At 42.5% G+C, this 17,467-nt stretch overlaps 1 protein-coding gene across 1 annotated transcript in view; it reads right to left on the minus strand.

Moving 5' to 3' along the window:
- Positions 1-17,467, minus strand: part of RBBP6 (RB binding protein 6, ubiquitin ligase) — a 102,574-nt gene that overhangs the window by 62,189 nt on the left and 22,918 nt on the right. Inside the window, exon 3 of the mRNA XM_085887466.1 lies at positions 2,212-2,239. Coding sequence (XP_085743592.1) covers positions 2,212-2,239 — 28 coding nt within the window. The remainder of the gene's footprint in view (positions 1-2,211; positions 2,240-17,467) is intronic.

The raw sequence follows: 17,467 nt of genomic DNA on the forward strand, positions 1-17,467 counted from the left end.
ACTTAAGGGCATAAACGCAAGTGCCATTCCACATATGAAAGGTGTATCATTTGTTGCTCACATGTGGCTGAATGCTGATATCGCCGAAATCCAACAGCACCCTATGGAATCAAATGGTTGGGACTTTGACAATGGATATTATCAGCCAATTTGGCATGAAAAGCCAGATGCAAGACACCCTGGTTACAGAGGAAGATGAGCTCAATGGTGATGAAAGTATCGAAGAGCAGAACATGGCCGTCTCATCGGATGACGAGTCAGACTGAACAGAAGATGATTAAGGAACACGATGCACAACAACCAGTTGCTACCTGTGACTTCTTTAATGTCATCAATACAATCAAACTACAGTGAACGCATGGAATCCATGTTGCAATTTTGTTTCAAATTTTATTAAACTCTGTTTTCACATATATAATGTATATAATTATATGTTTTTATATTCATATCAATATTTTATATTCAATATCAATTTTATATTCATATATAATTCATTCATTTTATCCCAGTTCTTAAGTGGACTAGGTGCACGAGTTGACACTTAAGAATGGCCAATCCATGGACAGGGTGGTCTGATAGACATTTTGGCCTGAATTCCATCTTTGTACTCAACCATACTAATTAACATGGTAATTAGTGCTAATTAGGGGTGTTCTTGAGTAGACGAAGTACAGGAGTTGACATGTAAGAATGGCAGATCTTGATTTTCACCCCAAAGATGAACAAATTAGCACTGTTTCATGCATGTACCTAATTATGCTAATTAACTTTCTATTTCAAAAGTCACAGCTGAACTCTACTTTCTATTTTTGTAACCATTTGTTCAATAGCAACAAAAAACACGATAAACTCCACCACTGAGGTAGAGGAAGGAAGGAAGAAAAGGAAGATAAAATAAAATAAAAAAACAAGAAGAGAAACTGGACTGAAGCAACACAATTACAGCATCACAAAGTCCTTTCAAGTTTAAAAAAAGAAATTACATTCCTTCAAGACACTATCATGCACAAGGAAATTGGGATGACCGAGTTGTATTGCTTCAGAATGCATTTGAAACATCTCGCATTCATAATATTTAAAAATGAGACATCTTCAATATATTTCAAATAACTTTATTGTCTTTGATGGCAATGCATTCCGGATTATAATACGAGCGTTTAAGACGAAGCAGTGAACGGTTATCAAAATGCAGATTGTGGCTTAAAAACAGCACGGTTTATCCAAAATGGCCAAAGGAAAAAAAAAAATTAAGTCATGAAAGGAAGTCAGTTTTGTGAAATGCATGCATCTCACAAAAGCTCCATTACATGTTAACCCAATCAAGAATGGCTTTTATCTCAGCTATTTTACAAATCAGCAACACCACGTAACAATCTGATCATTACATGAGGAACAATGCATTACCTCCACAACAATGTAGTACCATGTGAACATATTACGAAGTTGATCTGTCAGCTTAAATAATCCAGGACACAAAAAGTGCCTTGAAGGAGTATGGCTATTGATTTTATTTCACATGTCATGCATTGGGTAAACAAATCCAGAATGACAAAAATAGACAACCTCATCAGCTAAAACAAAACTTCCGGAGAAGCAATTAAATCCCTGAACGATTGTTGACGGAAAGAACCATGCGCTGTATTTTCACAAATATGAAGTACAAGGAAAATGTGCTCTGGATTTAATCAACAACCACCCTGTGCAAAACATCATACTGCCCTTTATGAGCTGTACAATATATTTTACATTGAAAAAATAAAAAATAAAAAATGTCCACACCATTCCTCCCCATATTAGGCGAAAAGGATATACACGAGTCGTCGAACAATTACTCAACTGCAAACGCCTTTATTTAAAATAATTTTTTTTTTTTATAAATCACTTTCACCATCACAAATACACAGGAATGCAGCAGGCAATCACAAAGTTATACATGACAAAAATGGAACCTGTGTTTGTGGAGAAATAAACTACCCAACACTGTATCTTGCAGCAACAACAATGCACCAGAGCAAGAAAATAGAAAACCAGGTGGTTGTCACATTTTTGCAAACTTGAATGCAATACCAGGAAACTACTTCATTATACAAGGCGAAAAAAATAAAAGAAAATACGACAACGTGCTAAATAACATAGTAGGTGTGATGTAGATTTGAAGTGCAATAAAAAGAAATCAAGAGAAAGGAAAAATAAACTTGGATAACATACTACCTTTGACGCGCTTGAATCAGATCGATCACTGTGAAGGCAGAAGGAATGGCAAAATAATTAGGCAAGTAACAAACAAATATTGATCAAATGGTAAATAGCTGGTTGCATCAAAACAAAAGCAAAAACGTAAGCATGCTTACCAAAATAATCCCACAAGTACAAACATAGGTAGTGAAATAAATCATCCAAAACTATTCCACAAATGAACAGAAAATGGGATGTTGGTTCAACAGAAGAGAAAAAGTATGCGACTACAATTCCAAGCCTTCAGCCAACGTTTAATTCTAAAGATGGCAAAAAGTTCTGACAAACATCCCAATATCAAATTTTGTTTAAATAATAATAATAATCTGTTTTGACCTAAAGTCACACTCACTGAGGCATGAACCAGAGGCATCAAATCAAAAAGATAAAAAATAAAATCGTGACATATTTCATGAATCCCCCAATGTTGATTGCAAATAGTTTCATGGAAAAAGAAAAAAAAAGTGTTTAAAAAATCTCACAAAATCTCAAATGCTCATACCATTCCTCCGCATATTCATGTGTTTAAAAAAAAATTCCCATAATTGCATTTTTTCATATTTAACATTTTGACCCCTCACCAAGGCTGAAGACCAAAAATGACAGGCACCTACTTTGCCATGAAGCACAACGATTGAGAGATTAGGATCATAACTAAATTTGGTGAATTTCTCCAGAACCAATTACGAGGAGAGCATGACGGACAGACAGATGGGGACGATTACAATATCCTATTTTGAAGCATGAGGGAAATAATTAGTACAGTTGTACTTGCAAAATGAATAATGATAGTAATACAGGTGAAAATATATATATTTTTAATCATTCAAAACGACAACAACAAAAAAAGGAAGGGCCAGGTAATTGTCATCCTCAGTTTATAATGGTGCAATGTCTATCAAATGTGTCATGGAAAATGATGTTCTACTGTCGAAAACAGGGTTTCTGCTTCACATATTGCCCCACCCCGATAGTCTCATCCCTTGAGGACATGGAATTCAAGGTGCTCAATCATTGGAATCTCCTTTTAGGAAGCCGAGTCCACTTCTTGATCAACACAAACAGGTTGGTGACACTGTGGCAAAACTGGCAGGATGGTCGAGGCAAGTACACTCACCTCAGGTCGACGCTGAGTTTGAATCTCGCCCCAGCTCCAATCTATCAACCTGGTATGGACAGCAAGCGGAACAAGGCATCAATGTGTGTGCTGTCCTTCAGATGGACAATAAACTGAGGGTCCCATCTTCCAGCATCAGTTGGTGGACATTAAATATGCCACTGTGTACTTCATGAAGAATATGCAAGCCATCACTGGCATCTCGGCCAAATTACAAATCTCCCCCACCTAACTCGAGGGAATTGCATCAAAAGCATAGCAACACCCTCAACAAATGCTACACATCAAAGACGACCTTGCAGCATTATTTTTATTTTTTTTAAAACAGCTCTATTCTCATCTTGCACCTCCTTCCACACATCTCCACCAAACCCTGTCCCTCCAAGGTGCGAGGAGTGTACCCGAAGCCCTTTTTCTTTTCTTGCCATTCAAGTCCAAACAACATTCACCTCCATCCTTTCAATCCGGTAGAAAAGTCTTCCAGAATTAATCATCATGAGCTCTTCACACAGATTTCAAGGCTGTTGCCCAAAGACAAGTCAGAGTTGGTTGAAGGAAAATTTTCAAATCGCCTAAGTCAACAGAACTGAATTCCTATGCCGTCCCCCTCCCCATGGATCCCCTGACTGGTCACCACTGAACTATTTTTTTCAATAGGGACTATTCAAAGGGAGAGCATTTCAGTTTAAACCAACCATGACTGCATATTTGATGGATGCAATTACTCAGATCACAGGAGTGACACAAGGCACCCTTTAGAAAGTGATGCACAACCTGTTGCTACGTATAAGAAAATGTCAAGAACAGAGGGGGAGGTAATATTGAGCACTTGGTAAATAAGTGTTGAAACTTGATTGTACAAATATTTCACACGTTTTTTAATCTCACCTGGATTTTAGTCAGGTGAGCTTATGTGATCAATCAGTGTCTGTATGTGAGGGAAGTCAGTCAATCAGTAAACACTTCAGTCATGACCACTTGAACCAAACAAACGATTTTGATTAAACTTGGCCATAACCTTCATATCTGATGCCCAACGAAGGTGTGTTGATCGCATCAAAATCTGCACTCATTAATAGGGTTTACTGTGGGTTATTTTTGACCCCTCTCCCAAAATAGGTATTTGCTCACTTCTCCAAAACCACACACAATTTTGATGAAAAACTTGACCAGAACCTTCATCAACCGTAATGTATCAAAGTGGATTGACCGCAACAAAATATGCGATCAAGGGGGTCTACAGGGTGATTGTAGAGGGGACTGGGCCATTGGTGGGGACTAACCCCACCTTCCACACCCCAAAATCAGGAAAAAAAAAAAAAACAACAAACAAAAATAAAGTAAATTGAAGCCAGGGCGATTGTGGGGGCTACTGTTTTGTAGTCCAACAATCAGGAGGGTGATAAGGGAGGAGCAGCAAAAAGTAAACGGATGACTGAATGGACAGACATCTGGACATCACGACCCACTTTACAAGTTCATCTCTTCGAGAAACGAGATGACCTAAAAATCATACCTGTGAAGTATGAATAGATTTGGATCATTGTTTGTGGAAAAGGGGGGGGGGTGGAGGGAGGGCACTATATGTTTGAAATTTCCAGCATTCCAAATTTCCCCAGATTTTGATGTTACACCATTGACCAGGTTGGTGCAGAACTGCCAAAACATTGTAAAAACAACCAAGGGCCAGGTATGACAACTAGGATGGTCCTACAATTTTTCAGTTTCAGTGCTGGTATCCAACCTCAGGAATATCACTTTCGTTTTCAGAAATGTTACAATTTGATTGTAAACTTGCTTTTTTTATCTTTCTCGTTGACAAGTGATGACAAAGTGATGGATAAAGGTATGTCAGAAAATGGCCCAAAAGTTAGAAAAAGGCAGGTAATGGGGTCAAACGCAAACAATCAGAAGGCACAGATATTTGGATTTGGACGTGCCAGAACTGCGGCAGAAGCTGAGCTCCTGGTTTTCACTTCATTACTTTGGTTCTTTTGAGCACTTCTTCATTTGAGAAGATGTATGGCCATCTGATTTTTAATATTCTATGCAGACATTTGAACATAAATGTGGAAAATAATCTCAATTTGGTTTTCAATGTATAAATGCTTGAGTTTCATGAGTGATACCATGGCTTTACAACTTCTGTTCCTAATATCTTCTTCCCCTCCTCGTTTATTGACGATGGCCCCCAGATAGGTCTACTTATCAACTTAATTTAGATGCTGGTCTCCAATTGGAATTGTTGTTGCTTTTACTATTTATCCTCAAAACCTGTTGTTTTCTTGTTTATTTTGAGTCCGGTTTTTGATGCAAATAGATGACAAAAGGACAATGTCAGCAAAGTCCAAGTCCGAGAGTTTGGTTGTAAACTTCCACCCAAACCATGTTGTTGCCATCTGTTGTTTTCCTCATTATCTAGTCTACTACTAGCAAGGATATAAAACTGGATAAAACATCTCGTTGCTTCACTGTTTTTAACGAAGAACCACCGATATCCCCCCCCCCCCCAGCACTGCACCTTCACCATCACCATCCTCACAAGATCTGGACCATTCTGATAATTTTGCAAAGGATTACATAACTAGCCATGTTCTTCCAAAGGCTTTCTCGGTGCACGGAGTCGAAGGCTTTTTAAAAGTCCATAAAAATAATGTATAGGGTTGCCTGCCACTGCTACCTGCTCAATTATGTTCGCAAAATAAAGATTTGCTCAACTGAGATTCCACCTATTCTTAACATTGCTTGCTCATCCCTCAACTTGTCAACTCGATCTCTAATTCTGTCCATCAGCACTCTTCCAAATACTTACCTGGACCAGATCTTAAATTCCTCTCCAATTTCCACATTCTGGAAGATTGCTTTTCTTTGGTATTTTACAATTAACCCCTGCTTCCACCCTTTAGGTACTTCCCCTTTGTCCCAAATTGCTCGAAACAAGTTGTCAAGCCATTCCGCTGTTTTGTGTATATCTGCCGCTGTAATTCCATCCTTGCCTCCACATTTACCATTCATCTTTTTTATTGCTGTTCTAATTTGTTTTTGAAATGTAACTTGTGCTGAATTCTTCCACAACATGATCGCACTCCTCTTCTGTTATGGGATTATCAGGTATTGGTCGATTTAAGATTTCTTCAAAATATTCTCCCCTCCTTTCTTTCTTGGCTGTTTCTTCTATTAGTAGATTTATGGTCTTATCTTACTACATTAACAGTTTTGCTTCTTTCATTCCGGAAAGTCTTTGTAATGGCGTATATCTTTCATCCTCCCATTATCCGCACCCATCACGTCGAGTGTACATTATCGATGTCCTATATTGTTTGTTTACCATAACATGGTCTAGCTGGTTTTGTCTTTCCTCCTGGTGAGGTCCATGCTTGTTTATGTATCATATGTGAGGAAATTATGCCAGTTATCACAAGATTACTGAGTCTACAAAATTTGATAAGCTTTTCTCCATTTTTATTTCCATCACCCAGTCCATGACTTCCAATGACCCGCTCATATCCCTCGCTGCTATCTCCCCCTATTATCAATAAGTCGTGTTTGTATACCCCGTCGGCCACCGATTGCAATTGCTCATAGCTTTCTTTGCCCAACTCACTTACATCATTAGTGGGTGCATAAACTTGAATCACAGAAAGCTTCACATATTTAGAGAAGAATCTGGCATATATTATCCTTTCATTAATCAGTTCACATTCAATGAGTGATTGCTCAACCTTCTTGGGCATCACAATTGCAACTCCATGATGGTGTTCATTGGGGTGCTTCTGAAGCCCCATGATTAAAAAAAAAATTGCATTAAACTTCTACCTATCCTCAGTTTGTTCCACTTCCTAATTAGACCACTCATACAAAATTTGGTTGAAATCAATTATTGTCTCGGGGGTCCACGAGCCAATCAAAACTGTATCACAAGTTTATTATTTTATGCAAAAGGCAGCTATATTTATGCAATGAGTTGCTCTGAAGAATAATAGCTCCTGTATAATCATTCTGCATATTTGCCCGATTTAAGGTTATGTTTAATCATGTCACTGTTCATATCCACAAAATTAAGCATGAGGCAGCTATTTGATAGATATTGACATAATTAAAAAAATAGCTGCCTTATCTATATATTATTTCTGTTAACGTCTGCGTGTAATTTAAGGTATCTCCTCCAAAACTGCCGGACGGATTGTCGCCACTTTCGGCATGCGGGTGCTCTGTGGTCTAATGAACAACATGGGCTATGTGAGATCGTACCAGACAGACACGTTTGGGAATTTTGGGCGATTTTCTAATTTTTACGTTCATTTGCATGGCGACGTGTGACGTCACCGCTGAGAGGCGTAATTCCGTCATGACATCATCGGTCATTCGCTGACATCATTATGTCTGTCGTCAACAGACCGTCACCACCAAGAGGCGTAATGCCACTGCTAGAAAACAGTGTCTACAATGTAAAACCCTTTTCTGCACATGCCGACTACCTCAGAAGGTGAATTTGACACAAAAAAATGTAACAAGAAACATTGTATTTAAAGTAAAGATTTATTAAAAAAAAAATTATTTCTGTAAACGTCAGCGCGTAATTTGACGTTTCTCAACCACCATCATTACCAGTGTTGTGTCTTGAGTGTGTGATCTTCAAATTAAAGCGTCCAGCGGTGTTCGATCGTCGGATGTGCGCCAAAAAATGCCATTCATTGAAATTTGCATTCTGATTCTCGGTCACCCTCCACTGCTCCTGTTCAGTCTCGGGCTAGGCCTATATCATGTTAAACTTGCCCCATCAGATGCCAACCTTCCAGTCACACTGCAGAGGATGCAATTTCCAGTCAGACTCGCATACTCGATGACCATAAATAAATCCCAGGGACAAACATTTGACAAACTCAGACTATACCTCCCAGCCCGTGTTCCCCCACGGCCAACTATATGCTGCATTTTCACGTGCAAGAGGTTACTCCTATATATCTATCAAACTGGACAATAATTCCTCACAATGACTATTCAGCAACAAGACACTCACCCAAAATGTCATCTACAGGGAGGTCCTTTAGAAAACTAAGGAAAGGTAACCATAGTGCATCACATCCCTAATGACACCCTCCCCAGCTTCCCATCACTTCAACTATTATGCCTCATCCACCTTTTGCCACCCATTCAACTCCGTGTGGAGCACAGGTATATGCTAGTGTTTTATTAATTACATTGGAGCTTATATTATAAATTGGCTACCATTTCTATATTTGAGTCATAGAAACCGAACAAAAGGCAGTGCAAGTCAAAAATGTCTATGTTTCAAATTTTGAGAGAACCAGTAACATGTATTAAAGCACTTCAATAACACTGGGCTGCATTTGAAATATTTTTTTCAGAGGTCTCGGTTTTCTCAACGGCACCTATATGTTTTTTGCATGCTGAATTCAGAAATGTATCTAATTTCGCTCAATCAGGTCAAGTTTTTATGCTATCTCAATTTTAAGGAAAAAAAATATTCCAAATTGTTTTTTAATTCGCATTTTTTTTATTCAAAATCAGACTTCCATTGGCAGAAAATGTAGAAACTCTACATTATAATGACACACAAGTACACTTAATGTGGAAGAAAGTGCCTTCTCAATTACTTTTATTTCAATTTCAGAAAAATAGATAAATCGTTGTTTCTGGCAACACCCAACTTCAGTCGCTCCAGCAGCTGCATGGCTCAGGCTGGTGTGAGCTGTCCACTTAGTTGCACGTGAACGGCAGCACGTCCTGCGTAGTGTCCTCCTTACTATAACATTACTGTGATTCACGATGAATCGAAAGTGCAAGAATGACCCAAACAAGTTCTGCTATATCTGTGGTCAAGTGACCATGTCTAATATCACAAGTTTTGTAAGGAAAAGCTATCACGCATACTTTGGAATGAAACTTGGTGACCAGGACAAAGCCTTTGCCCCTCACATATGCTGCAAAACGTGCGTTGAGAGTCTGCGGTGCTGGAGCCACAAGAAGATTGAGTGTCTGCCTTTTGGTATCCCAATGGTGTGGAGGGAAAAAGAGATCGTACTAATGAGTTATTTCTGTATGACAAACCTACAATGTGAGTTTATCAATTTTGAGTTTAACTTTATGTTTAATAAATTCCCAAACATTCTAAGTTGTTTAACTATATACATCATGTCACCCCCTTGACGGTATGTCTATCTCTTTCATTTTAGGCATAAATCGAAAAAAACAAGCAACACTTAAAGTATCCAGACGTGCCATCTGCCATTAAACCAGTGCCTCATGGACCAGGAATTCCAATTCCAGCACCGCCCGAAAATTGCAGACATTCGGCGTCCGATTCCGATGAACAAATTGAAGATGGTGACATATCTGGTACATATCAACCTACGGGCGAGACAAGTCAACCCAAACTCTTTAGCCAAGAGGAGTTGAACGATTTGACACGAGATTTGTGTGTCCAAATAATCTGCTCAGTTGCTAGGGTCAGGACTTCGTGAAAATTGTCTGTTAGCTCCTGAAACTACATTCTCCTGGTACAGCTGCCGTGAAGAAGAGTTTCGAGAATATTTTAGTTCGGATGATGAAGTTTCTCTGGTTTACTGAAGCAACATCACCGGCCTCATTGCAGCTACAGGGATGCAAATTAACATTTTTATCCACCGGCCAGCAGGGCCGGTGACTAGAAAAAGTTACCGGTCCAGCAGAATTTCTACCGGCCCGATAAAATAGACAAAAGGCACAAATTTGATACACTTTTAATATACTCACATGAGTGAGTTTGATGAGCGAGGTTGGTTGGATGAGCGAGGTTGGTTGGATGAGCGAGGTTGGTTGGATGAGCGAGGTTGGTTGGATGAGCGAGGTTGGTTGGATGAGCGAGGTTGGTTGGATGAGCGAGGTTGGTTGGATGAGCGAGGTTGGTTGGATGAGCGAGGTTGGTTGGATGAGCGAGGTTGGTTGGATGAGCGAGGTTGGTTGGATGAGCGAGGTTGGTTGGATGAGCGAGGTTGGTTGGATGAGCGAGGTTGGTTGGATGAGCGAGGTTGGTTGGATGAGCGAGGTTGGTTGGATGAGCGAGGTTGGTTGGATGAGCGAGGTTGGTTGGATGAGAGAGTTTGATGAGAGAGTTTGATGAGTGAGGTTGGTTGGATGAGAGAGTTTGATGAGTGAGGTTGGTTGGATGAGAGAGTTTGATGAGTGAGGTTGGTTGGATGAGAGAGTTTGATGAGTGAGGTTGGTTGGATGAGAGAGTTTGATGAGTGAGGTTGGTTGGATGAGAGAGTTTGATAAGTGAATTTGATGAGTGAGGTTGGTTGGATGAATGAGTTTAATGTAGGTCATGTGGAGGTGAGTTGGTTCGTTCAGTTTCGTTGTGCAGATCACCAATCTAAACAAAATTCACCCTGTACATTCATGAGAACACACCATTGAAATTCGTACTCGTTTCCATATGCACAAGTTGACACACTGACAGTTATTACCATTTGAAATTACCGCCGTGAAGTGGGCGTGGCGTGCTTGTAATCACGGAGGAAAGGACCAGGAAACAACAAATCAAGATGGCGGCGCCCATGGTTGTCATGTGATTGAGTGATTTTTGGTCTTTCAACAACTAAATATGCGTTGTTTCATACACTTGGGCGGGGAGGATGATGAGAAAGTGACGCAATTCACGGATAAGAGCTGGCGTAAGGTATGCGAGTGTGCGAAGGCTTGGTGCGACGCCACAGATAGTGAAACTATCAACAAATGCCATTTGCTGGCTGATCAAATTATGAAACTGCTGCCAATGACTGATCCTCCTGCGGATGCCGGCTGTCACCGGTTCTGCTATGCGTCGTTTTGCAACAAGGATCATATAAAACGCATTGAAGCCAGGAAAAGGAAATCAGAAGCCAGGACTACTGCAGTTTCTGCTAGAGCCAGTGAGGTGGTGGGCGGACTCGAAGAAGAGGGGCACTCATGCCACAAAATACATAGAAAATCCCTCGAACCTCTGTAGGAAGGGTGGCTGGCAAATCAGCTGGTGTACTGCCAAGAATGTGTCACATGCCAGAAAAAAGACCAATTCATCCTTGTCAAAGGAAAATCTCAACGTGATCAGTTGTCCCTGGCAGAAACACAGGATGGAGGAAAGCTGAGGGAAACTGCTGAGCAGAGGAGAGATGAACGTGATGTGAGAATAATGACAACTATAAAGGATAAAGACTGTGTGGCGCTGGCAGTTTGTTATCACCATAAATGTTATTATGAGTATGTGAATGACATACCACAGACAGAGTGAAAGTAAACTCCAAACTCAGAAAGCGAACTATGACTCAATATTTGACATTTTCTGTGATAAAGTAATCCAGGTAAGACTCACTGATGGAAAGCAATCTATACATATGAAGAAGTTGTGTGAGATGTTCAATGACCTACTCAGAGTATGTGAAAGTCAGGATAAAGCCGACTACCAGGCAACAAGACTGAAGAAAAGACTGCAGGAACGGTACCCAGACATGATTTTCTATCGTCCACCAAAAATGTCTGAGAGCGAAGTGGTGTACATGAAGGACATTGATATTGATTCCATTGCTCAGGCTGCTGTTGTAGACAGTAGCTCCACAACAGAAACAGAGTCAACTACAGAGGATGAAGCCAGCCAGGGTCCACAGCAGGGTGACTCAGACCTCAATTTACATGTTCTATACTCGGGAGCACTCATGGTGAGGGATGACCTGAACAAACAAAGTGTGTACATTACATGGCCCGACTTGGAAATGGTGGAGCTAGCACTAGAGCTTATACGGGCAACTCTTACTTCGAACTGGCCGAAACACCTTGCGATCACGAGAGCGTCAATGCCCTGGTACTTTGCGTACGATCACCTAAACTATGCAATGTACTTACCCGTTTACTGGCTGGAAATAGCCGGGCTAGAGCACTCCCACCCAGACACCTATCAAGCGTTCATGGACGGCAAATGGACTGCCCAACGGCATACTCGTTATGGATTTAGTCGTGTTGCGTGTGATCAGATCATAGAGCAGACTTTAAATAGGGACAGCAAGACCAGTGGAGACATCATTGGTTCCACTCAGAAAAGCACAGCTGTGAAGAAGTTGATCCTGTCCCAACCAGCACGTGCGGAAATCGCAAGGAAATGCGAGTCCATGGCGGGTATCCACGACGAGCCCCGAACGAGAAAGGATTTGGATGTGTCGAGCTCGAAGAAAAACGAAGCAGTGGTGGTACAAGTGATGGACACAGTACTTCAAATGATTAACCCTTTCTCCCACACTCATCTTGAACTGGTCAATATTAGTTCAGGTGTCATCGCACCGCCAGCCACTTCCGCGGACTTGATGAACGCGTATGTCAAGGGAGAGAATGCCATCGTGCAATTCATGCGTGATCGGCTTCTCTTGGGTGAGGTCCCATTCTTCAGTCCGATTTCGAAGGCCAAATTGGCAACTTTCTCGAAGGTGCGAGGCAAGTCGGCGACTCCCCACCAGCAAACGCCGAAGGTTGAAATTGCGAATGAATGTCGTCTTTTCACACGATTGCTGTTGATTTAATTGGCGAGAAAAGCAATGTAACACTCCACGATCTGCTCGCATACCCACTGGCGAACATATCTTTCCCGCTGGCATCCGTGATTGTTTGATTGCGAAGACGGACAAAGCCAAACTCCGCAACCATATACTGAAACTGTGGGCCAATTGCCGTGTGGACGCTCGGCCTATCCAAGGTGCAACAATTGTGGATGGAATGGCCGTTATTCAGGCGATAAAGACTGGTTCACTGCCTAACACTTTCGGCAAACTGGAAGAGATGGTGCTGAACATCGTAGTGGCCAAAGCACGACATAACCAATCTTCGAGACTGGACGTGGTGTTTGATACTTCCCCAAGTATCAGCATCAAGTGCTTGGAGCACGCCAGACGAGTGGGCAGGGTGGGCGATTTTCAGGTGCGAACCATCTACGGACGTGATCAAGCCCTTCCAAAACAGTGGGCCAATTATCTCCTGAGCGGAGCCAACAAAGAGGCGTTGATAGAATTCATCGTTGAATCGTGGATGAGAAACATCTCTCCATAAAAACTGGGTGACATGCTGTTGTACATCAGTCATGCCGGCAAATGTGAGAAAATCAAGGCGTCCAATGGTGTCATGACTGTGTCGTCAGTACCTGAACTTGAATGTGACCACAAAGAAGCTGACACGAAGCTCCTACTACATGTCGCTCACGCGGGACAGAATGAAGAGTCGGTGCGCATCGAGAGTTTTGACACCGATGTGTTTGTGTTGGCATTGGCTCACTCAAAGTCGATTCGGGCACGAAATTTCCATCTGGTCACAGGAAGTCCCAGGGACATTATCGTCGTTGACATTAGGAAGCCGAGTAATGCCCTGGAAAGTTCTGTCTGCGATGCGTTGATAGGTTTGCACAATTTCACGGGAAGTGATATCACCAGTGCATTCCACGGTAAGGGCAAAACAAGGCCATTTGACTTGATGATGAAGGGTCCCCATCTCATCACCTGTTTCGGGAGCATTGATCGAGAATTCACGCTAGATCAGAATATCATTCACGACCTGGAACAATTCGTCTGCGCCATGTGCAAGCAGCTGACCATGAAGAGTGTGGATGAGGCTCGCTACAAGCTATTCTGCAGCCAGTCGCTGGGAGAACAGAAGTTGCCGCCTACAAGCGACGCTCTGATGCTGCATTGCAAAAGAGTGAACTATCAGTCTGTGATCCACCACCGCACGACTGAGAGGTTTATAGAAGCCCCTTCTCCTACATTTCACGGATGGGTGGAACGCAACGGAGCACTGACTGTTCACTGGCTGAGCAAACCACCAGCGCCGAAGGAACTGTTAGAAGTGACGAAATGTAATTGCAAGAAGACGAAATGCGAGACCAACCAGTGTTCTTGCCGGTCAAAAGGACTGTCCTGCACAGAGTGCTGTGGGTGTCAAAACTGCACCAATGATTAACAGACCGGTGCAGAAATAGAACTTATGGATGATGAAAGCAGAACTGACGATGATTCCGACGACGAACTGTGAATGCGGGTGTCACACTGCTTTTTCTGTGGTGATCTACTACACAGTAGTATTCAGGTTGGTTAGCATGTAATAGTGGACTTGAGTTTTGTAATAGCAGCAGTCAAGAGCCGAGTTCAGCAACCGCTTCAGAGCAAGAAATACTGGAGTTCTAAGACAGTAATCCTCTTGTGGCATTTCTACTTTTCATCAGGCTGAGTTGCGCAGTGTCTTTGATTTAATCCATGAGCCAGTGTTACTGTCGAATCGGCACTGTAATTGTCTTTAATAGTCAATGTAACTACCTTTAATAGCCAGTGTGGCTGCCTTTCAAGCAAAAAGATGCCTTGGTCAACTCGAAGGCCTGTCTGGTCGGTCCAGACGTTTTCGGCCGGTAAAAATATGTAACTGCTTTGGTTTACGACCTTTAATTATAAACATCTTTAATCACAGTGAATAGGGCTCTGTATAAACATATTGTATCATATTAAGACTTCACAAGAGTTTTCTTTGACGTACATATCAGTCTAACCTTGATTCTTCATTTTTTTTTTTTTGTATACATTGTCGAGGCTCGTATGAGAGCGAACACACAACTCACAGCAAGGGGGCATGAGACAAGAGGGGCAGGAGTGGAAGGGACAAAACAGTGGGGAAAAGACACATTAGGTGAACTGTGGAAGGGAGAGGGATGGGGATGGGACGGGGAACATGGCGAAGAGAAGATGGATATTACAGGGACTTTCAGGAAGGAAAGCAGGGGAATTGAAGGAAGTGGGCTTGGGTGGATTATTGGGGGTAGAAAAGATCGAGGATTTGGATGGGGGAAGATAAGAGGTGGTGGTGAACAGCTGTTTTGAAAGCCTGGAGGGAAGAATGGGAAAGAATAGAGTGAGGAAGTTTATTCCAAAGGCGGGAAAAAAGGGGAATGAAAGAGTGAAGATGAGCACTGATTCGTGATTTTGGTAGTTTTACCAGAAGGGGGTTGTTGGCGGACCTTGAGCGCCCTGTTTGAAATGTGGTGGGGACAAATCGCAGAGAGAGCAGGGGGGGGCAAGGCTGGAGAGGAGTCGGTAGAAGACAGAAAGACCACCGAGCAACCTGTGGTGATTGAGTGAGAGGCCCAAAGACTCAGCTTCATTGCGGGAGATGCCGATGATCTTAAATGCCCTGGTTTCGACAGCGTGAAGCCGAGAAAGGTGGGAGGCAGGAGCACCAGCCCAGAGGGGAGAGCAGTACTCCATCAGGCTACGGACAAAAGCTTTGTAAGTGGTCAGGAGCTCAAGAGGGCCGAGGAAGGACTTTGCACGACGGAGGATTCCCAGTCGGCGACTGGCTTTTGAGGCGAGGTTGGAAATGTGAATTTACCAGGAAAGGTCATGGCAGATAGTGAGACCCAGAAGCTTGAAAGAAAAGACTTCTTCCAGAGGATTGTTGAGAAAGTGGATGGGGGGGTTTTCTAAACGGTCCTTTCGAAGAGACATAGTGAGAGTGTGAGATTTGTCTGGATTGAAAGACATGTTCCACGTGTTGGACCAGTTTGTGATTTTATCCAGATCTGTAGTGAGCGAAGAAGCTGCTGCTTGCCGGTCTGAGGGATGACAGATGGTACGGCAGAGGGTGGAGTCGTCGGCAAAGAGAAATAGAGGATTTTCCAGAGAGTGTGAGATCATTGATGAAAACCAGAAAAAAGAACAGGGCCCAGAACACCACCTTGAGGAACTCCAGCTTGCACAGGAAGAGGGGATGAAAGAACTCCATTTAGGGCCACACGTTGACTGCGACAAGAGAGGAAGTCTGCGAGCCATGAGTGGAGATGGCCTTGAATACCATGGGAAGAGAGTTTGGTGAGTCGTGCAGGGTGCCAGACTGTGTGAAAAGCACGTGATATGTCCAGGGATACGGCTCGGATTTCCTGTCTGGCATTAAGGACCTCCATCCATTGATGGGAGAGCAGAAGCAGCATATCCAGGGTAGAGTGACCTGGTCTGAAACCAAATTGATGATTGGAAATCAAGCCATTGGAGAAGAGGAAGGATTTCATGTCTGAAGTGATGATGGATTCCATAACCTTGCTGATGATTGGGAGAAGGCTGATTGGTCTGTTGTTACAGGGATCTGTTTTTGCACCTTTTTATGCAGGGCAGTGATGTTAGCAGATTTCCAAGCAGATGGCAGATGACCTTGGGCAAATGAGAGGGTGAATTGAACAGAGAGAGGGTAAGCAAGAGCAGAAGAGCAGGCTTTGAGGACACGTGGGCTGATGCCGTCTGGACCGGTTGCAGAATCTGACTCGAGGTTTGAAAGCAAGCTCTCCACCTTGTCAGGAGAAAAGGATACAGAGTCCAGGGACAGTTGGGTGCGACTGGGTAAAGTGGGTAGAGAAAGTGATGGATTTAGGACACAAGATTTAGCTGCAAACACCGAGTTTAGACATTCAGCTTTATCACGTGTGGTATCAGCAGTGCGGCCATTTGAGGTAAGGGAGGGGATGGAGGGGGAACATACACCAGAAACAGATTTGATTAAACGCCACCAGGATTTTGAGGAGGGAGAGAGGTTTGAGAGTTCAGACTTGAGATGAGAAAGATGTTGTTTTCTGGCTCTCCTGAGGGTAGATACACACTTGTTCCGAGCTTTGTGGAAAGAACTGAGATTGCCCTCAGTTGGGTTTGCTTTCCATGAGGCAAAGGCAAGTTGTTTCAGGACAACTGCCTCGCCACAAGCTTCAGTAAACCAAGGGCGGGAGGAAGGGTAGGACAACTGAACACGAGAGGGGATAAATCTGTGCATGAGGGAGAGCAAGTTTCTTTGAAAGAATTCCCAGGATGAGTTGATGTTTGAGAAAGTAGTGATAGGAGACCAGTCTGTAAGTTTGATGGCTGCGAGGAGACCCTGCCAGTCAGCAAAATCTGTGTCAAAATCGTGCTTTAATGTTCGGTGTATCTTTAATTGCTAAAAATGATCAATTGTGTCACATCCTCGACGTGGAAACAAGTGGATTTGGACTCAACGTCTAAAATTCTTTAAGTATGCCAAATTTCATTCAGATTCGTGATCTGCACAACGAAAATCATTTTCTGAAGGTAATAG

Source organism: Eptatretus burgeri, chromosome 1, assembly GCF_056783735.1.
Source record: "Eptatretus burgeri isolate ZD-2024b chromosome 1, Ebu_testis_v1, whole genome shotgun sequence".
NCBI classification, from domain to species: Eukaryota; Metazoa; Chordata; class Myxini; order Myxiniformes; family Myxinidae; genus Eptatretus; species Eptatretus burgeri.